The following is a 22,714-nucleotide window of genomic DNA, read 5'->3' as shown; positions in this document are numbered from 1 at the left end:
GAGGGATGGGAGAAAAAGTTACATTGTTTCCTGAACTGAGAAATACGTCTTCTATCGGGAGACAATCATAGCACTCCGTGGAACCAATCTTCACAGCAAAATGGCCTCCTACTAAGAAAATGGTGCCTCAGAAATACAGTTCAAAGGAAGTTAATTTGTAGATAGTCTTATATTTTTGGGGGTGTGTGTGTGTGTGTGTGTGTGTGTGTGTGTGAGAGAGAGAGAGAGAGAGAGAGAGAGAGAGAGAGAGAGAGAGAGAGAGAGAGACAGAGAGAGACAGAGAGAGACAGAGAGAGACAGAGAGAGACAGAGAGAGACGGAGAGAGACAGAGAGAGAGAGATGTGTGTTTATATGTGTCTATATGTGCAGATGCACCTCCCTGAGTGGGTGGAAGCCCCCTAGGTAGCCTTAAGAAAGGTAGATTATTTTCTTGGCCATGTTAAACATAATACATAGTTTTCATATAATTTTGTGGTAAATTTATTATTTTCTGCCATTGTATATGAGTATAGACAAGCACACTTTAAGAAATTGAAAAATTTCCACTTTATATTGGTTGGAAGCATGTAAAAGTGTAATTTTTCTTTTTATTGGTTGCAGGATCGAAGTAAACGATTGGAGAAGGTCCATGCAGTTATTGGACCTAAGTCATGTGACCTGGATTCTCTCATTTCTGCCTTCACATATGCGTACTTTCTGGACAAGGTGAGGGGAAAGGGATCATATCCTTTGTGCCTGAACTGAACTGTGTATCTTTTAAGAATAAATATAGGGAAATGAAGTTGTTAACTTAGTTTTTCATGTTCAGGTACATTGTTGCAGAGAGTAAATGTTAAAATCCAGTAAGCAACAGGCCTTTATTGAGTACCTCCTGGGCGTTAAACCTTGTTCTGCTTATGTCTTATTGGTTTCTTCTCAAGACCATTTCAAACAACATATTAAAACACGTTTGTGGTAGTTGATTGTATTTAATGAGAATTTAGAGGAGTAATAAAAAGCAGGACTCAGGACCCCTTTCTCTCCTCTGTCATGTACTATGTGACTGTGCCTTTGGGAATAGAAAAATGTGCGGAATAACTCACATGAACAGCACATGAAGCACAGAACACTGGCCAGAGACTCAGAAACAGGGGCATGGCATGTCCAATCTAGGTTTTGGAAGTCTTAGTTGTTGCCTTTATCCCTGCTGCTAATGTCCTTTGAGGGAGATGCTTCTTACTCTGTAAAACACAGACGCACCCACAGGACTGGAAAGGCGTTTTTAACAAATCATGCTCAAACTTCCCATATATAAACCCCATCAGCCCACAATAATGAGCTTTATTGCCCGAAAACCTTCAAATGTATGTTCCTAATGTTTGGGTACTAGTTCCAGAAGGCTCACGGAATTTTTAATTTTCCAGAGTCTGGTTTATTTTATTTCAATTTTGTTTGGATCTGGATCCCCTGATACTATGCATAGCTGATCTGGAGTGATTTAAATTCGCATGAAACCCAGTCTTCCAGAATGAGCTGTGGGTGGCAAGCACTGCTTTAGGGCAGCTGAGGAAAATGATGGGTAAAGTATTCTCATCTCTACATGTGGGCTCTCCATCAAATTTATCTTACAAGTTGTTGAAGTTTGCAAGGAAGAGTAATTGGCAGGAGAAGATGAATGTGTCTGAGCTGAGATGTGTGTATTAAGCAATCCTTGTTATTCTCGACTGCTCATCCAGAGAACACTTGACTGAACTGGATTGACTCTAAGGCTACCAGCACTACGCAGTTTAAAGAAAGTATGTAATAGTATTAACATCATCAACTATCGTCATCGTGTCGTCAATGCGGATGCGTCCTGCAAAAAGGAGGTGGGGAAATTGTGAGCAATAAAAGATAGAAGATCAATAGGTAGATAGATAAATGAACACAGACTTATATAGACTCTCCTTTTTTTTGAGACTTTTAACTAAGGATAGAAACAAAGATGGCATTACTAAAGAACCACATATTAGGGATTTTGTTGTTTCCATGTGTCTTGGTTGGGTTTTTGTTTGTTTGTTGCGTGGTTGGTTTTTGTCAGCTTGATACAAGCTACAGTTCTCTGGGAAGAGGAATGTCCACTGAGAAAATGCCTCTCTTCAGATTGCCTTCAGATTGCAAGTCTATAGAGGATTTTCTTGTTTAGTGATTGATGTGGGAAGGCCCAGCCCACAGGGCAGAGCAGTGCAGCAGCTGGACAGGCGAGCCTGTGTTCTATAGGAAAGCAGGTTGAGCCGGGCAGTGGTGGTGCACGCCTTTAATCCCAGCACTCGGGAGGCAGAGGCAGGTGGATCTTTGTGAGTTCGAGGCCAACCTGGGCTACAGAGTGAGATCCAGGAAAGGCGCAAAGCTACACAGAGAAACCCTGTCTCGAAAAACCAAAAAAAAAAAAGAAAGAAAGAAAGAAAGAAAGAAAGAAAGAAAGAAAGAAAGAAAGAAAGAAAGAAAGAAAGAAAGAAAGAAAGCAGGTTGAGCAAGCCAGTAAGCAGCACCCCTCCAGGGCCTCTGCATCAGTTCCTGCCCTGAATTCTGGATGACGGACTACAAGCTGTAGGATGAAATAAACCCTCTCCCCGTCAAGTCTCTCTCTGTTACTGTGTTTTATCACAGTGACAGGAAACCTAACTGAGATACTGTGCCTTTGTCTTAGTGTGGTAGGTCTTGCCTGCCAGTCGTGGGCTGTGCTTCTGTGGAGTTTTCCTGTGAACCGTATTCGGTCTCTCAGGGCTCTGTGGCTTTACATGCATCCTTCACACTCTGGTGAGTAGAACAGAGACCAAACTCCATTCTACAGAAACAGAAAGTAAAGGCTCAGAATGGAGAAGGTCTTTTTCCAATTCATTGAGCAGGAGCTGGGACTGCTGTCTAGTTTTCTGGTCCCACCTCCAGAAGAAGTCCTGCTTGGACAGCTTGAGACATACACTCCGACTCATGTACTGATTCTCCTCCACTGCATTTGCTGGAGTTAGACACAATTGTCAATTGGTTAGGAAGAATTCCGTGCTATACATAAATCACTAATGATTATTATGCGACTGTGATTCAGTATTAGCATTACAGTGGAAAGAAAACCCACTTCAGTGGAGATGCTTTTGTGTTTTGTGTACAATAGCAGCGTCTGGTTCATTTATTTAATTCAGTGAATATTTATTAAATGTCTGCTACTGCCTGATTGTTTTACGTCTTGGAACAGACAGCAGAACAAAACAATCCTGCCTTTTTAATGTTAGACAGGGGAGACAAACACTGGGATGTTGAGCCGTGGAATAAGCACGTGCTGGTGGCAGAGCTGTGGTGACTCGAGAATAAGGGCTATTTGCTTATTCAGAAATGAGCATCACAAACCCACATTCTTCCAGTGGTGGTGAGATCCTCATTGCTATACCCGTAACGTGATTTTAAAAATACTTTATTTTAAAATTCTTTTAGAAAAAGAAATTTATTATTAATCTGAAATTCTCTTCCTCCTCCCCCTCCCCATCTGGTCACCACAAATGTTTTTTATATAAGAGTTTTATGAACATAAGTGTGTGTTTATTATATATAAATATGTTCAGTAGAGATCACAGCCTGTTAGTATGTGTGCTAAACCTGACTCCCAAGTGAATAACACTTCTAAAATGTCACAATCGGGGTTGGAGAGATGGCTCAGCAGTTAAGAGCACTGGTAGCTCTTCCAGGGGACCCAGGTTCAATTCCCAGCATCCACATGGCAGCTCACAACTGTCTAACTCTAGTTCCAGGGGATCCAGCATCCTCACAGAGACATACATGCAGGCAAAACACCAATGCACATAAAATAAAAATAAGTAAATTTTTTAAATGTCACAACCACACGTCACAAACCGTACTTTAACATATAGTTTTCCAGATGACCTTGAGAAAATAGAAGATTTAACTATAGTAGACTTGGACTGTTGACTGGATCTAGGTTGCAAGTATTCCATTTCGATGGGGACAGACCTACCTTCTGTCACCTCAGCCTGTCCCAATTATCAATTTTTTTTTGTCAATTCCATAAGGACATGCATTTGCTACCCATGACGAGGAGATTCCGTGTGTGTGTATGTATAAATGTATATGTCTGCATACATTCATACTTTTTTTTTAATTGTGGGGGGTTTGAAGTAAAGCCTAAATATTTCTAGTAAGGTTACCTGTGAAATTTCAGGTAAAGAAAAAATAAAAGAGGTCAGAAAGCATCGTGGCTGGGCTGGTGAAACGGTTCAACAAGCACATGTCTTTGCTGCCAGATCTGACCACCTGTCTGCTTTCCCAGGACCGACATGGTGGGAGGAGAGAACTGACTCTCTGACCTCCACATGTGTGCTGTGCCGTGTGCACACACACAGAGAAGTAAATGATGTAATGACAATTTAGGAATAGAACACCAGTACCCATTTGCTAGTGGAAAGTGCTCTGTAATTGGGTTCAGGGAGATTTGTTTTGAATGTCACATGGTTTAGTTATGGCCAAAAGACTTATACTGTCTTTAGCAATTAGCTTCAAGCTGGAGGAAAACTGCTGTTTCCAGTGGTTGAATTAACTTCTCTTTTGGTAGGTCAGTCCACCTGGGGTCCTCTGCTTGCCAGTGCTGAATATTCCAAGAACTGAATTCAACTACTTCACAGAGACAAGGTTTATTTTAGAAGAGCTGAATATCTCTGAATCATTCCACATATTCCGAGATGAAATTAACCTGCATCAGCTGAATGATGAGGGAAAGCTGTCCATAACGCTTGTAGGCAGCCACGTCCTGGGGAGGTAAGACTCACTGTGAGACTCTGTGCATTTGTCCTGAGTGAAGGTTTCTGGGTCAGCTGTCACCATTATTTGCTGGGTCCCACCCAACCTGTTGAACAGCCCTGAATAGGGAAGTGAGGATTGAGAAAAACCAGCTAGGAAAAACAGAGACATAAAAGAAAAGACAGAGACACAAAATAGGTTTGGGAGGGCTCTGAGTCAATACTACAGCAGCCCGGAGTTGATTTCTCACAGCCTTTTTATACCCAAAGCTGGGGGTAGGGAAAGACTACCCCATCTCAAAGACAACATGGTTCAAGGAACAAACAAGTGTAAACATTTCCTTAATTCTCAAGATATCTGGTAAGCACACCTTTGGCCAAACATCCTGTTATCCAGTCTTAAAGAGAAAAGACAAGCTTGAACTCTCTGACCTTGAGTCAAGATGGAATCAAGTCACAAATTGGAGTCACTGTGGGCTCCCACAATTATTATTGTCTCCTTATTATTGTTTAAAAAGTCAAAAAAAGAACTTCATAGGAAAAGGAGTAATTTTTTTCTTTAATGATAAAATTTGGCCTATGTCAGTTCTCCATTTCTACTTTTTTTGATTTTTGAGATTGCAAATATAGAATCCTCTTGTAAATTTTACCAAAATAGTATTTCCTTACAGTGTCCCAAGAATCCCATGTATTGATGTTGAAAATAAGTAACAAAAGTTGAAACCAGATAAAGCAGAAAGGTTCTAAAGAAATCTCATAGAGAAAAGGGGGAAGCTGGGAAATGGGCCACTTGGTCACTGGTTTCCCACTTATATGGTAAAAGGACAGGCTGTTGATAGCCCATGTAGTTCAGTTGCCTCATGCTATAAACAGGATATGTAGATCCCAGTGCCACAGATGGCTCTGCCCAGGGCGCCATGTACAGTCAGTGCAGAGCTTGGATGAGAGCTTGGCTCATCTGCCTACTAGATGGGGCAAGGATCTGAGGTAAAGGGAGAGGAATAAGACAGATTCCTACCTACCGGGTGTTACAGAGGTGCCTCTGTGATCCACTCTCCTGCTCGTGAGTGAAGGGACATCAGCTTGAAGTGCTCATTCTTTACAGCTTGCCCATTTGCCTATTTTTGATGACCATCACTAACCTTGACCTTAGAATACTTGAAATAAGACCTTCCTATTTAATAATTTTTAAGTGTAACCATTTTTAGGACATATACTTACATATGAATTAAAGTATACTGAGGCAGTATCAGTTATACAGATGTTTTTGAAGTGTTTGGGAAACAGTCTGTGGGCTACTTTCATCCCTATACTGTTGGAGGCAAATGAAATTCTTTTGAATAGTATTTATCAGTCATCTATTGGCAAGAGGCTGGTAGTTTTGGGTGAGAGTTTGGACTGACTTCAGTTATCAGTTGTATTTACCAGCTTTCTAGCACTATAACGAAGTACCTGGCACAAGCTACCGAGGAAATAAGAAGAGGTTTATCTTTCTCATGGCTTTGGAGAGTCAACTCTCAGATCAGGTCACCAGAGGGGGCTGTGGTGATGTTGGTATATCATCAGCAAGAAGAACAAAACAGTCACACCTTGAACCAGGGCAGAAACTAAAAGCTAGAATCACCCAACCCCCTGTGAGGACATGTGTAGCCAGAGTTTTCTTGTGTCCCACCTGGTCTGCAGCCGCTCAGACCTAAGTAAACACACAGAGGCTTATATTAATTATAACTGCATGGCCATGACTCAAGCCTTTTGCTAGCTAGCTTTTATATCTTAAATTAGCCCATAGCTATTAATCTATATCTCGCCACATGGTCTGTGGTTTTACCTGCGTCCCATTACATGTTGCTCCTTGGGTGGCTGGCTGGTGTCCCTCTTGGCCTTCTTCCTGTCTCTCTCTTTTTGAATTTCCTGCCATCTCTAAGCTGCCTTGTCATAGGCCAAATAGCTTTATTTATCAACCAATCAGAACAACACATATTCACAGCTTACAGAAAGACATTCCCCCATCAGGCATGTCCCTGGAGATCTAAGGATTACTGCCAGGCCTCACTTCTTAAAGCCCTCAGCACCGTCCAGTGTCTCCACTGTGGGTACCATCTTGCACATGTGAACCTTTGGAGGAAATTTGGTCCCCAAACAACAGATAGCCTGGGTGTCCCTAGTTTTTACACACTTGGCTCGTGTTATGCCTAACTTTTTCAGGACAACTCAGGCAACACACATAAGTAAAGAGAACAACACAAGACTTGGGAGAGAATTTTGTCACCACTTAAAATGGAAAACATTGGGCTTGACATTGAGACTGAGGTTATAAGCTCTGGGCTTGTAGTTGTTTATGAAATGGAATATTCCACAAAAATAGAGAGCTAACTCCTTTCACTGTTACTTATTTGTTTTTGAATAGTCCAGAACAGTGTAGTTTTATCTGCATCTGCCTGCTTTTAAGAAAATCCACCTCTATCACATATAAGAAGTAGGTGATGGGTGGAGGATGGCCCAGTGGCAGAACACTTGCCTAGCATGCAAAGGCCCTGAGATTGATCTTCAGCACTCCAAAAATAAAAAAGTACAAACTTTAATTAATTAGTTAATTAACAGTCTGAGTTTAAAAAAAATTGTGGTGAAGTTATCAGGGGCATAGTGGTATTTTTTCTGAACTTCAGTGACCCTGCTGAGCAGGTACCAGAGAGGTTGTCAGCTCAAAGCCACCTGCTCCAGTCCCTGGTCACTTGACCATGAACACATTCCTTAGCCCCACTGTGCCTCAGTTTCCCCACTTATGTAAGGACGATCTTACTAGAACCCATCTCATAGGGTCTGAACATAGCTACAGTGTTTCTGGTCATATGGAAATTAATAAATAGTAGCTACTTTGGAGGTATGAAAATACTCGAGGAATCCTGGGGGCAGTAATGAGTGGAAATGACAGATGAAGAGACCCAGAATAAGGTCCTGTTCTCCCCTCTGCAGACAGAGTGTGTGTGTGTGTGTGTGTGTGTGTGTGTGTGTGTGTGTGTGTGTGTGTGCGTGTGTGTGAGATTGTGTGTATATGTGTGAGTGTATGTGTATGTATGTGTGTGTAAGAGAGTGTGTGTGACTGTGTGTATGTATGTGTGTGATTGTGTGTGTGTGAGTGTGAGCATGTGTATGTATAAGAGTGTGTGTGATTATGTGTATGTGAGTGAGCGTGTGTGTGTGTGTGTGTGTGTGTGTGTGTGTGTGTGTGTGTGAGTGTGCACACCAGTGCCCATGCAAAGGGGTGCAAACGTATCCATGTCAGAAGTCTTCCTCCCCACCTCATCTTTTGAGGGAAGGCCAATCAGTGAACCCGGTGCTCACTGGCTGGCTAGACCGGCTGACCAGCAAGCCTCCGCTGCTCCCCACCCCCCTGTGGTGCTGGAGTGACCATAGGAAGGAGTACATGAGGCTTTTACATGGGTTGTGGGGATCTCAGGTCCTTAGGCTTGCTCTGCAGGCGTCTTAGCCAACTCTCCAGGTCCTATTCTTCACAGTCGTGAGAATGTATGTTTTGGGCCAATTAGGGGAAATTATTATTCATGTGGGAGTAAAGACTGAATCATCCTCCAAAGTGGGAAAACATGCCTTATCTCTTTCTCTTCCTCTCCGTTTATTTTACAGTGAAGACAGAACTTTGGAAGCTGCAGTTGTCAGAGTTATTAACCCTGGTGAGCAGAGCGATGGTGAGCTGGGGATCCCGGAGTCTTCCTCCGCACTGGTGCTGAAGGAGCTCCTGCGAGAAGCCCCTGAGCTCATCACCCAGCAGCTGGCACATCTCCTCAGAGGTGAGACCGGCACTGCCGGAGTAAAGACCGGAGGCTTAATGGGCTGGTTCTGGGCCTGCTCATGCAGAAAGAGTGCGATCCATTCTTGGGTTAACAGTCCCTTTAAAGACCCCAGGAAGCTCCATCAGAGAGGCAGGGAGTAAAGAGTTTGTTAAAGAGTAGCATTATATTGAATATTAAAAATGTGCATTTAGAAATAGGCACAAGGGCCTGTGCTGTTTCACTAGACAAGAATGTTAAATGGGGCTGCTGCATCCTGGTTGGAGAAAGAGCCCCTCCTCTGGCTGTTAATAGCTTCCAAAGGAGATTCTCGCCTGTGACAGTGTGAGTGTGGAGCAGAATTCTATGTTCCTGTGGCCTTGGAGTATCCCCCAATACTTATGCATGCTTGGCTTATAGAATCCTTCCTGCAAGGCAAAATATTCACCTTTTGTTTCGATATGATGTCTGGTCCTCCGCCTTGATCTTTCAGTTTTAACGTGGGTCACTGCTGCCTAGTACTGTCACAATCAACCCTTCATGTCTCTCCTCACAATCCATGGTCTCCACATCATGAATTCAACCAACCCTGAGCTGAAAGTAATCACTTTAAACTGTTTGTATCAACCACAGCAAAGGCATCTCTCTTTGCTATTCTCCAAAAACTTCAGCATAACAATTTACGTTGTTTCCCTACTGTACTAAGTAAGGCAAGGGGCTATACTAAGTGTTATAAGTATACTAAGTATTGTAAGTGATATTAAGTATTGTAAGGTACGTGAAATATATCTGAGGATTTGACAGAATGCAGACAAACACTGCATCATCTTACACATGGGTCTTGGACACCTACAAATTTTGGTATCCATGTGAATCCTGGATTCAGCTTCCTACAGATGCTGGGGGATTACCATATGCTACTATTCACTGGAGCCCACTGCTTCCAACAAATGGTTTTCACATTAAAAAGTGTCCATCAGCTTTGGTGCCACAAAATGAGCATAGGCATTCAGTTACTTTTGCATATGGGACATGCAAAAATATTTTTTGTTTTTGTATAAAACTTTCTTTTCTTTCTGCAATTCACTTTAGACCCAGTAGGCAGAAATTATCCTCAAAATGTTTACTACAGGAGAGTCAGTCAGGAGACAGTCTGAAGGGACAGAAATTGGGGAGGCTGAGGACAGGCTGGCTCAATGCTTCCTAGGACTTTCCTTTTCTGTCTAATTCTCTACCACAATTTAGGGGGAAAGTTCAAGAGTTACACCATTCCTCTAAAAGTTTTAGAACTAATGGCCCCAGGAAACTGGTCATAAATATTGTATTGACAATGGATGTCTGTAACAATGCTGTCATTGAAATAGTACCTTCAACTAACCTAAGAAATTGTAATCATTTTTCTTTGTGGTAAGGTAGACAGAAAATAAGGAATCTCAGTTCAGGGAAAGTTGTCCAGCAATTCAAATGTGTTGTTCAGGCAAGCACTAGAGAGCATGTTGTTTATGTATCTTAGAAACTGAGCAGTTTGTAGTTTTAAAAGTGCAGGACACACATTATTTAGTGGGAAGACATAATCAACACACAACTCACCGTCATGAGGTTTACAAATAGTAAAATAACATGAAACTGTAATACATCAGTGCAATGATGTAGCTTGCTTAAACTGCTGCTACTGCTAATGATGATGATGACAATGATGATGATTACTATGATGATGGTGATGGTGATTGTGATGGTGCTCAGATTTGGAGAACTAAAAGGGACTACTTGTCTCTTCTAGTTGTCCCTTCAGAATGTTGAGTAGAAACCTATGACCATGGTGCATGTGTGTTCTGTCTGTGTGCATGTATATGGAGATGAGGTGGAACATTTCTGAAGAAAGAGGGAAGTAAAGGATGGTAAACCAGATAACCTGCACCTGCCTTTGAAGAGATGCTTCAGATGTTCAGGGTCTTTCTTCAGAGTTGCACAGCTTTACTCATATTTTGCAGCAATAGATGAATTTTGTAAAGCTCTCAAATCTTTAGTTATATAAGAAGGAAGTTGAGTCAAGGTTTGCTCTGTTCACTGAAGTCAAACTTAGATTTTATAGTTCTCCAATCATATTGCATCAAGTATAAAGGACGTGTTTTCTGTCTTCCTCTAAGCCATGTTAGCATCTCTTAATTCTCAACAGGAACTGTAATCTTTCCAAACAGTCTTCATCAGCAGCTGTGAAGTTACTTTGAGGTGAACTTGGCACATTTTTTAGACATGTTATCTGTGAATTCTTCTACATCTTAAAAATTAAAATAAATTAAATACAAAATTCTTCTGCCAACATTTGGCCATGAAAAGTTATAGATGTCACAAGACTAGATACTTGTGGCTGAGACTTAGAAGATTGTAATAGACATAGAGAATATACTATTATAAACCTCATACCAAATTTCTGAATTTATGGTAAGTTGACTACTATATCAATTTGATTGTCTTTTGCTCCTCACACCCATATCATGTCACACTGAGTTGTGCCTGTGTAGTGACAGGTGGACTTCAGGTATGCAAAGAAACTATCCCTTCACTTTCTAGGAAGTGGGGTGGTAAACTAGTTTTCAATCTGTACCTTCATGTGGAAAAGATGGGGACATGTTTTTATTTTTAGATAAGTTCTTCTTATATAGCCTAGGCTGGCCTAGAACTCATGGCAATCATCTTCCTCAGTCTCCTGAGTGCTGTGATTATAGGCATGCACCCTTATACCCAATGGCCAAGTGTTCTAGGCTTGCCTTTTAGCTCCTTTCCTCTTTTCTGCTCTATGAATTGGGGTGCCTGGAACTTTTTCCTGGACATATTTAGATCTTCACACCATCTTTAAGTGATCTCATTTATTTCCAAGATTTAAAGTAATATATGCATGCTGTGACTGCCTGTATCTCTACCACTGAACTCTTATTAGTATTCCTGATCCTGTCTAGTACTCTTGTGACATCTTCACAAGTCTGTCCCATTTGTACATGACTTTAGCACTGCCCTCAGGAAACACTTTTGAACCTCTATACCTAGTTTTATGAGTTTCCCCGCTCAGGTGCAGAGCTCTGCTGGCCACTCACTTGCTTAAGCCACAGTCTAGCAGTTACCTTGGGTTCTTTTTCACACCTTCCACACTGACCCATCAGCAAGCTTCCCAGTTAGATTTATATCTAGGTCATAACTGGATTTTATCTATATTACAACATGATCACTGATGAAGACCCAATCTAAGCCATCAGCCTATCTGCTACATGATGGTGGTCATGGCTGCCTGGCTTTGTTCTATTTCCTACACAAAATCAGTTACCTTTAAAAGGTATAAGTAAGACCATAACAGTTCCCTGGCCACAGCTCATCATATTCAGAATACTGGCCCTCCATGCTTGTGAATAGTCAGGCCTTTCCTCAGCCTCTTCAAGCATCTATCTTCTTATGAGATCTGTACTTCCCTCCTCAACTCTTGTGGTTTTTGTTTGTTTGTTTGTTTTTTAGATATTCCCAGCTTTACTCATTCTGGGGGACTCACACTCAACTCTCCCAGTGGAATGCTTATTCCTCTCTGTCTAGTACTTTTTCTACCTGTCCCTACATTCTTCTCTATTTGCTCCCTTCAGAATGTCAGCTTCATGAAAAGAGAAATCGTGTATGCTGTGTCCTTTACCCTACCTGCTGCCTCTGATGCCTCCACTCTACTTGGCACATAGGAAAACTCTGTGGGATAAACTTTTCAAAAGTGGATTTGAGGGGGTGGGGATGTGGGAGGACCTGGGAGGACTTAGGGGGTAAACTATAATCAACATATTTTTAATGAAAAAAATCTACTTTCAATAAAGATTTTGACAATTTTTTAAAAATATAATGTTTGTATGCTCTCTGTTTTCATGGGTTCATCAATTGTGGCAGTGTCTGATACTGAAATGACCTGCTGTTGTGACCATTCCTCTAATATTCTTACTCTCTAGAATACGGACAACGTTTCTTCCCCTAATACCCCCTTCCATACTGTCTTTTTTATTTAACTTGTAGAAATCCTAGTAGGATTTATTTCATTATCTTGCAGGGACTGACTAGCTTTTGTTTCCATCAATTGTCATTACATGTATAATTTTTAAGATTATATAATTTTAACCCCTTTGAAGCATAGTACATCTAAAGAAAAGAATGCCAGATATGTCTGTAAGAATGTAAATATGCAGCTCAGTAAATCATGAGGAAGGAAGTGTCCTTTGATAATCACCCCGGTAAAGAGGCAGAGCGTGAAGACATTGCCTCCTTCGCATGCCTACAGCTCACGCCTACCTGAAGGTAGCGAGCATTCTGAATTCATGACATACTTCTTTGCCTTTCTTTATATTTTAGCCAGCCCTGTGTATGTACTCCAGATTGCTACACATGGGTTTCGTGTGATGGCATGCTTTACATAAATGGACCCAGACAGCGTCCATTCTAAACACAGTGTGTGCTTTCGTAGGCCAGTTATCTATGAATCATGGATTTTGTCATTCAAATCCTTCTTGCACAGAGCATTTGAAGTCACTTACCAAAAAGCATGTAATACAATAAAACAGTAAAAGAGTCAGGATGGAAAGAAAGAACAGTTGAGGAAAGAATAAGATCAGGATATCATACAAAACGTGGGGGTGTGGCAACAGTATCCCCTTTCAAACTTTGGATGTGAGCTTCTTGAAGCAAATGAAGAAAGGAATGTGATTCCTGGTGAACTCACATTGTTATAGAGACAGTTACTCTGTATAGATATCTATCTCTGTTATCGAGAGTACCTGTCTCTCTTAGTTCCTTTGTTTTTTACAAGGAACAAACCAATTTTAAAGGTTGGCTGTTCTTTTCCATCAGTCCTTTCAAAAAGGTTCCTGCTCTCACTGTCCCTGACTCATCTCCATCTGCTGATGCCCCTCTCAGCACACACACACACACACACACACACACACACACACACACACACACACACACATACACACACACACACACACACACACACACACACACACACACACACACACACTACATATTCAGATTCATATGTGATCTTCTTGGTCCTAAAACTTACTACTGTAACGAGCTATCAAACTGTTTACAATATACTATACTATGTGGTGCAAATATCGACATAGAACCTGATTGCTCTGGATGTCGTTAAGTGGTCATTCACATACCTATCACACTGTCATCGTGGACAAGGACTCCTTGTGTCTCTCTATTTTCCTTGCCTGGTAGCCTTTTGGCCCCAAGGACAGTTAGGAATATGTGCTAACAAGTCAACTAGGGAAACAGCAGTGTTTCAAGGCTGGCGGAGTATTTAGCCATCTTGAGATAATTTGAAATTAATTTCTCTTCGTTTAAAATAGCTATCACTGTTTATTAACTAGGCAAATTACAACACCACAGTAGACACTTCAGTTCATCCTTCTAATGGGTCTGTCAGTCTGGTCATCTCTGGTGCCCAGCTTCTTGTCTTCCATTTGCTTCTTTGCAGTGCTTTTGGACAGCACATATCTCCTGAGTCAGGTACTTCACACAGATGAAGTCATTTTCCACAGAGCCCGAATGCAAAGTGGAGGCTGTCAAGGCAATTCTTACTGATTTGGTCCTTCCTCGTTTGGTACCCCCATGCAATATTCAGTTTAGTAAAGGTGCCACTGATGAGCTGGGGAAGGGGAAGACACCTCCCTGCCTTTGACATCAGCCTAAGTAGATACAGAGGTTGCTGGCTTTTCTTGCCTCCAGCTACACAAATCTCGGCGCTGTACATCCGCCTGTCTTTCAGGCGCTAGCATTTAGTTTCTTGGTCCACAAGGTTCCTTCCTGCCCATCCCAGGATCTTTTGCATAAGCTTCTTTCTCAGGCACTTGGCCTTCAGCTTTGGGGAGGTTTTTCATTCTCCTTCTGAGGTGTGCTGCAGCAGGAACCTGCTTTCCTTCCTGTCTGCCCCTCCGGTAGCTGCAGGCAGAGAGGAGAATGCAGGTCCTTAAACTCGAACCTTTCAGAATCGCTGCCTCTTGTCTTAATTTGAAACAGTAAATTCAAGGCACAGTTGTTAACATCTAATTCTTCCAGAAAGGCATATATTTATAAAGAATGACTTTTGAATTGTTTGTGTAAGGAATGACCTGTAGAGGAAGACACAGCTGTCGTGCTGGTGAGATCCCGACCCTGATTCTTGGAAGTGTGGACATCTTTTGGCTTCTCCCTTCCCATCTGTCTTCATTTGTGCTGTGTGGATCTCTTTTCTTTCTTTTCCCTTTTTATCTCCTTTTCTTATTTCTGTTCCCCTAACTCTCTGGAAGATTCTTTTATCATTATTATTTTCAAACATGGCCAACGTGAACATATCTAACAGTCACGTTCTGTGGCCTAAAGTTTATGTTTGGTCATGTTCTGGATTTGTGCCAAGCATGGTTACAAACCCATCGGACTGCTCAACCTGTCTTATTTCCTCAGAGATGTATTCTAGGAGAGGCTGCCAACTCTGAGATCCATTAAATTGCTGAATCATCATATTAAGAGGTGTGTGTGTGTGTGTGTGTGTGTGTGTGTGTGTGTGTGTGTGTGTGTGTGTGTTTCCAGGAACCATCTGGCAGTGAGTTTTCAGCCACTGATTTCCAAGCAGGCTTTCATCAAGTCCACACTCTGTCCAAACGGCCCTTCATGTTTGTCTGCATAAGGCCTTGACAGCAGCCATAAGTTGAAGACTAAAGCAAACAGGAGCTCTCCTTCTTAGCCGAGAACAAAGTGGGAAGCCATGCCCAGGTCCTCAGAAGTCGGCTCTCTGTTCCACTGGCAATCCCAGCTGACCTTTAATAAAGACTCGTTGTTTGCTATTTTGGTAGACTGGATTAACAGCTTCAAAATGATCCCTTTTAAGGAGGTCAAATGGGAGAGGAACCAGAGCCAAGGTGGGTTTTTTCCTTCCTCTCTTGCCCAATGGGTGAATCATCCACCTCCAAATGGTTATGACATCAAGGCAATTGTTGCCTGGAGTGCTTCGGAAGAGGCTAGGGATAGGAATAGAAATTCTAATTTCTCCTAGAACATCAAAGTAACCATTCAATCTCCGTGTTACTTTTTCAGCCACACAGGTAGCTTTTCTCTTAAATTCAGACATTCTAAATCTGCAAATAATGTGCTTATTTTTGTGCCTTTTTAGACAAAAGTGGGAATTACAGCATATGTCTTTTTTCTCCTTTCTCTTTTCCTTCTTTGCCCACCTCTGTTATTAATTCTTTAATATTTTTCTTTCGGTACCAAAAGGACATCAATCCTGGGTAAACAGAAAAGAGATTTAAACCCCTCATCCCCCCTTTTGCTGCTAGAAATTCATCATGTAGACAACTCCAATCTCCTCCCATGCTGACTGTTTCCCAATTTCTGGTGCTGTAGAAAGTGTCCAGTATTAGCATGCTGCAGTTGTTAGGGAGTGTGCAGTGTTAGCATGCTGCAGTTGTTAGGGAGTGTGCAGTGTTAGCAGGCTGCAATTGCTTAGGGAGTGTGCAGTGTTAGCAGGCTGCAGTTGCTTAGGGAGTGTGCAGTATTAGCATGCTGCAGTTGCTTAGGGAGTGTGCAGTATTAGCATGCTGCAGTTGCTTAGGGAGTGTGCAGTGTTTTCATGCTGTAGTTGCTTAGGGAATGTGCAGTATTAGCATGCTGCAATTGCTTAGGGAATGTGCAGTATTAGCACACTGCAGTTGCTTAGGGAGTGTGCAGTATTAGCAGGCTGCAATTGCTTAGGGAGTGTGCAGTATTAGCATGCTGCAGTTGCTTAGGGAGTGTGCAGTGTTAGCAGGCTGCAGTTGCTTAGGGAGTGTGCAGTATTAGCATGCTGCAGTTGCTTAGGGAGTGTGCAGTGTTAGCAGGCTGCAGTTGTTTAGGAAGTGTGCAGTGTTAGCATGCTGCAATTGCTTAGGGAGTGTGCAGTGTTAGCAGGCTGCAATTGCTATTATCAATTCTTTTGAACAAAGGATGTTGTGGTTGATTTTTTTGTACAGAAATAAAACATTTGTTATATTTGATTATAATTGCTTTCTTTGTCACTTACTATTAATCCTATCTCCCCCTTATCAGCCTGTGAATAACTGGGATACTTTGGGGTATAGATTTGTGGATTGTTTCTGTCCTCAGAATTTGCTAGAAGTTAAGTCAACACTCATTTGGAACCAGGTTCTAATGTACTCACAGATGTCTTTGGCTACTATGTTTCTTGATACTGATACTTATCAAAATTATGTAATTACTAAATGTGTTTCTGGGCATTCAGAACAGAGGTAGTGGAGTGTCACATTAAATTTTATACTTTCAGTATCAAATATATTTTATGCACTTATCCACCATCAAAACAAAACAAAACAAAATTCCAAGACAGAATTAGAACTAGAATAAAAATTAGCCTCAGATCCCCTCTATAATACCTATACTAACTATAGAAATTTGTGGAGTTGTCCAGACTTTGGGTCTGGTTAATTTTGGTGTGAGGTGTTTTTATTTATTTGCAAATCTTTAAATGATGAAGTTTTTAAAAATAACATAAATACATTTCTAATGTGAAGTGGAAAGTCTCCAGAGGAGTCCTAGGATGAAGCTCATTCATAACCTTTATCATCCATTAAAGACAGCTCAGGGTGTGGCGTGCATCTGCCTGAAGAGGATTTCTGGTCCTTGTTAGGCACTCATGTCCTTGCTACTGCCAAGTCGGACTGAATCAGCCAGACTGAATCAGTCTTTTCCAGTGAGCCATGCTCTGGGATTCTGCTTAATGCAGTATCTTTTAGACTCTCTTCTATGTGTTTTGAAACCAAGACTCTCAGCCACATGACAAATCCGCAGTCATCTATAACAAATATTAAAGCACACTTAATTTTTTTTTTCTATCTGCCTGTCTATCTGGAAGCTTCCTCTATAGTCTTCCATCAAGATAACACCCTGCACTATGGTGAGCATAGAAACAGATATGAAAATTCAACTGGCTTCTAGTAGCCAAATACCAGAGGGGTATGCAAATATGCAAAAATGCTGCCTCACCTTTATAGAATTGGAAAAAAAAACCAACCTTTTTAACTCTTAAAATACTTGGATAAAAACATACCATTACACATTTATCATCATTGTTTATTATGCTTAGTCACCACTCTGTAGTGCTTGTTCAAACAGTTATTTACAAATGACTGAAGCGTACAAACCATGTAGAATACTTAACAATATTGAAGTATATGCTTAAGTATTATCAAGATAATAAGTTTTATTATTGTACTACAACCTTATGCAGTGTACCCAAATTAAAAAATAATAAAGAAGCCGGGCGGTGGTGGCGCACGCCTTTAATCCCAGCACTCGGGAGGCAGAGCCAGGAGGATCTCTGTGAGTTCAAGGCCAGCCTGGGCTACCAAGTGAGTTCCAGGAAAGGCGCAAAGCTACACAGAGAAACCCTGTCTCAAAAAACCAAAAAAAAAAAAAAAAAAAAAAAAAAAAAAAAAAAAAAAATAATAAAGAAATCCTCAAATCAAAGCAAGGTGGAGTCTTGATTTGACCAGTCAAGTACATACTTGTGAAAGATATTTCTAAGCATTTTATGCTTGGATGCCATTACATTTTTAAAATCTGGCTTTTAGCCGGGCGGTGGTGGCGCACGCCTTTAATCCCAGCACTCAGGAGGCAGAGTCAGGCAGATCTCTGTGAGTTTGAGGCCAGCCTGGGCTACCAAGTGAGTTCCAGGAAAGGCGCAAAGCTACACAGAGAAACCCTGTCTTGAAAAACCAAAAAAAAAAAAAAAAAAAAAAAAAAATCTGGCTTTTAAATTTTTGTGATTGTTTATATAAATACAGTTTTGTGCTGTTGACCTTAGATGCAACAAATTCCTAAATTCATTTACCATTCTTATATCATTAGTAGATTCTTTGAGGCTTTTGCAGACGCCTTATAAGAAGACAGGTGGTTTTAGCTCTTTCTCCCCTTCCCCTCCCCCATCCTTGATCTTTTCCCTTTCTCTCCCCTCCTCGTCTTCTTTCTCTCCCCTTTCTTCATCTCGTTCCCTTTTCCTCGTTCTTTTCTTTCTTCCCCTCCCCTCTGCCCCTTCTCCTCTCCTTCTCCTTAACCCCTTCTGCAACTCGACACTATTGAAATGTGTTTAATTGCATCTGCTTTAAATTCTCTAAGACGCCGTTCATACAGTGACTGTTCATTCATGCTGACCACATGTTTATATCACCACGATGTTCTGGCGTTTGGTTTTGCCTCTGTCTGAAATCATTGTCTTTTACCTTCTTGTTTATTTCAGCGTAGGATTTCTTGTGACATGTTTCCATCCTTTCCCTAGAAATGTCTTTATTCAGCCACGTTTTCACTGAATGTCAGGCAGGCTCTAGGATGGCGATGACGTAGGTCTGCATTTTGAAGACATGACTCTACCCTCTTCTGACTTCTATCCTTTTAACTGAGAAGCCAGGTTCTGTTTCGCTGAAGTTTTTTTGGTTTGGAATATGTTTTCTCTCTCACTGATTTATCTTTTTCTGTGTAGTTTTTAGCAGTTTTACTGCCTACAGATGTTTTACTTTATGTTAATTCTGACTTGGGTTTGTAGTTTTTCTTAAATGTTAGAATTCTCTCTCTCCCTTTCCTAGCAGGAGTTGTCGCACACATATTAAAACCAGCCCCGTGTTCTTAGGTCTTAGACTTTTCTCTGTAGTTTTGATCACTTTTTTTCTTCATGATTCAGTGCAGATATTTTCTTCTGACTTAGTTTTCAGTTCCCCATCACATCCGATCTACAGTGGAGAACATTTTGGGGTTCTTAAAAGCAGCCACTAAAAACAGAGTTTTACATTTTCATTGACTGGTTGTACAGTCTGATTCTCCAGCTAGTTACACTTTATTCCCTCTGGCTCTGCTCCATTCATCTTCTCAGGAGTTTTTCCCTCCATACATTCCCTCCATACATTTCCCTCCATACATATACTTGGTTTAGGTCCCTTATATTTAGTAGCTTTTGAGTGACAGCTGAACATTAGCTACAGACAGCATTGAGGTGGTGAGGGGATGCTGAGTTCTTTTTCTCTGGAGCAGACTTCCTTTCACACCTTGGTGGAGCTGGAAGAGTAGAGAGACTAGATAGCTCTGTTTAAACTGACTCTAAACATGGAAAACATTCTGGTTTTGTTTCACGCTTCTCCGTGGCAGCAGATGGCAAATCTTTCCCAAAGAGGGCCAGCAAGCAGATATTTCAGGCTCTGTTGAAACAATTGTCTGCCCTCATATATATAACAATATATATGCCTATAAACAATATATAAATTAACGGAGCTGGCTGTGTCCCCATAAACTTTGTTTACAACATCAAGCAGCTAGCTAGGGTTGGTAGCTCTTCAGGCCTCCTACTCAAAACCCAGATGACTAAGAATCCTTCTCCCTGAGGCTTTCTATAAGGCTTTGTGAGACTATTGATAGGTTCCTAGGCTTCTCTGTCCAGTGGCTACAACTTTTGAATTAGCAACTGCTTGGATAGGAAAGCAGCCAGGAACTTTGGGTCTCTGCTCTGTACTTACTCCATCCTTGTTCCCAGGTTGCTGCTGAGGGCTCTGATAACGTTCACAATTTATGTCATTTCTGGGCATAGAAGTTTGTTCTTGTTCAACTGGTCTACCAGATCCGGAAGCTGGTGAACATCTTTTGTGAAATTTGGATTTGTGTTTGCCTTAAAAACAAAGGGGAAAATCATTTTTGTCTTTTAGATTTTATGTCTAAAATCTACTCAAAATCTCTCTGGTCACTCTCCACTTTTACCTGGTCGTTTCTACTAAATCTGTCCCATTTTTTTCATGGTAAGATGATGCTTGTAAACACACAAACAGAGAACAAAACCAGCTGGCTTCCTGCTTTCCTTTTCTGTTTTATTCTCCACATGGTAGGTAGCCAGAGTAAAAAGTCTGGCTTATAAAAATACAAAATGTAAATGAGAGCATTACTCCTCCTGTTACTGCTCCCTAAATGAGAGCAGAACTCCGTAGCGATCCCCCACTGTTCTTAGAACACAAATACAGACGGTAAGGTAGTTTTTTTTATTACCTGCCTCCAACTGTTTGGCCTAATTTTTTAACATTTCCTACTAAAACCAGAGCAACAAATTAATTGAAAAACCTCAGCCTGAAGTTGAGAGCCAGCCTGTGAGCCTGTATACTTTGATAACTGTAAATTACTTCAAAGCTGTGTATGTTACTTGAAAGGCTAGGAACAGCCTTAGGTTAGCCAGGCCGTCAGATAGAATAGCTGTGCACTGTGGGGTTGTACAATCATCCAGTTATGAAAAGAAGTAAATTAATATATAAAATCAGTAGCATGGCAAGTTGGAAGAATGTTCTCTGATCCCTTAAAGGGGATAGAATTGACAAAATTTTTGAATAGTTTGCCATTAATTTCTGTTTTGAAGTAATTTAAAGCCAAGGCTGTCCCCTTTTCTGTGTTTGTGTGGAGATGTGTTGTTCTCTCTTCTCAAACTCTGTGCCCAGGAGAGTAGGGACCAGTCCAGCCTCGACCAGTACCTGCAGCATGAGGACGCTGATTTTCACTGTTCATGTCTTGGCTGATGGAGAGAGAGCTCAAGTGCCTTTGTACCCATGCCTTTCAGGCAGCATCCTGTTCAAGTGGATGACCATGGATCCTGAACTCCCAGAGAAGCAGGAGGACATTCTCTCCATCCTGGAAGAACAGTTTCCCAACCTGCCTCCAAGAGATGACATCATCAGCGTGCTGCAGGAGACCCAGCTCAGTGCTCAGGGTGAGTGACTGTCCTAGCTCGGTCACTGCTTCCAGGAGGCATGGCTTGCCTGTGGAGGATTATCAGGAGGTCAATCTGAGTGTGCTTGCACTCTTCCCTCTTTCTTCGTGCTTCTGGAGGGGTTTCTGGGTTTGTGCTGTCAGTCTGGAAGTGAGCATCTTATGCTGGAACTCCTTGTCCAGGCTTCTGCCTAGGTATTTAGCTAATCCATGGGCTAATGCATTTGGTGTCTACACCCGTTGAGTAAGTTCTGTTTTGAGAACATTGCTGGAGCAGTGTCAAACACAGTTGGGTTTCATCGTTTTGATTTCATTTAGAATAAATGGAGAGAAGATGACTAAGCCAATGAAATTGTTCTCTAAGTCTAGGCCTCCTTGGGACAATGGATTATCCTGATCCACCATTGTTAGTAATAAACAGCCGTGTTTCAGTCAGAGCTTAATCTGCACGAGGTTCTGACAGTCTAACTTCGCAAGAATGACCTTCCTGAATCCTCATGACACCCCACTTTGCAGATGAGAACACTGAACCACAGACAGGCTTCCTTGCTCTCCCAGTATCCAATACACATAGCTGTAGCAAGTGAGCTGGGTGGGATTGAAACTCAGAAGGCCCTCCTTTAAGGAGAAAATACTAAATTACAAAGCTTCCTCCCTTACTTTGGAGTTCCCTAGGGGCAAAGTGGTTTATCTGAGGAGTCTTTCAAGTGTATGCTTTATCCAGCAAGTAAGCCCTGTAGGAGACCAGAGCTCACTAGGAAACTCTGGGAAAGAATTAAATCTGCACCTTAGGGTGGTCCCCTGTAGATACAGTGATGGATAGGTGCAGGCCACCCTGGCCCTAAGGCCTGGTGGTTAACTTTTTGGAATTTTGTGAGTTGGCTAATACTGGGTTAAAAGTTTGAAATTAGTCGTGGTCGGTGTTTTAATACCACAGAAACAGAGTGCTAGAAACTAGATTTAGTTGTTAAATCAGCAGACCATTGAAATAGTGAGTGCTCCCTAGTCCAGTGGAGAGTGAATCCTCCAAAGCAGGCTCCAGCAAAGATCTCAGATGGCCAGTGGAGTGTGATGCTGGCCAAAATGAGACAAAAAGAGGTTAAGGATATTGGTGGGACCTTGTCAGCATCTGCCACACACACAGTTTCCTGTGCATGGGTGTGGGTGCATGCCTATGCACAGGTGCACAGTGGTGTCTGTCTTCATTCATTCCCTGACCCACCCCAAGCTGCTGTTGTTACAGTGTACTCTAGAAATCAAAACAAGCCACACTTCACTCTTAGTCAAATGAGATTGTCGAGTAGCCCTATCTGTTTCCTCATGTTGATGTGATGGACAGCGTGCTCCATACTGGCAGGGTGGGTGGTACACTATCT

General features: G+C 41.7%; 1 protein-coding gene across 8 annotated transcripts in view; it reads left to right on the top strand.

Moving 5' to 3' along the window:
• The window catches only part of Prune2 (prune homolog 2 with BCH domain), a 263,107-nt gene that overhangs the window by 46,903 nt on the left and 193,490 nt on the right, over positions 1–22,714 (top strand). For all 8 annotated transcript variants that reach the window (XM_052714512.1, XM_052714514.1, XM_052714516.1 and 5 more), the window contains exons 2-5: positions 602–706; positions 4,581–4,783; positions 8,407–8,570; positions 21,190–21,339. In XM_052714512.1, coding sequence (XP_052570472.1) covers positions 602–706; positions 4,581–4,783; positions 8,407–8,570; positions 21,190–21,339 — 622 coding nt within the window. The remainder of the gene's footprint in view (positions 1–601; positions 707–4,580; positions 4,784–8,406; positions 8,571–21,189; positions 21,340–22,714) is intronic.

The sequence above is a fragment of the Peromyscus californicus genome, unplaced genomic scaffold (genome assembly GCF_007827085.1).
Source record: "Peromyscus californicus insignis strain IS unplaced genomic scaffold, ASM782708v3 Scaffold_4__1_contigs__length_199733344, whole genome shotgun sequence".
Classification (NCBI taxonomy): Eukaryota; Metazoa; Chordata; class Mammalia; order Rodentia; family Cricetidae; genus Peromyscus; species Peromyscus californicus.
The sequence above is the reverse complement of the archived record's forward strand: the minus strand, read 5'-3'. Positions and strand labels throughout refer to the sequence as shown.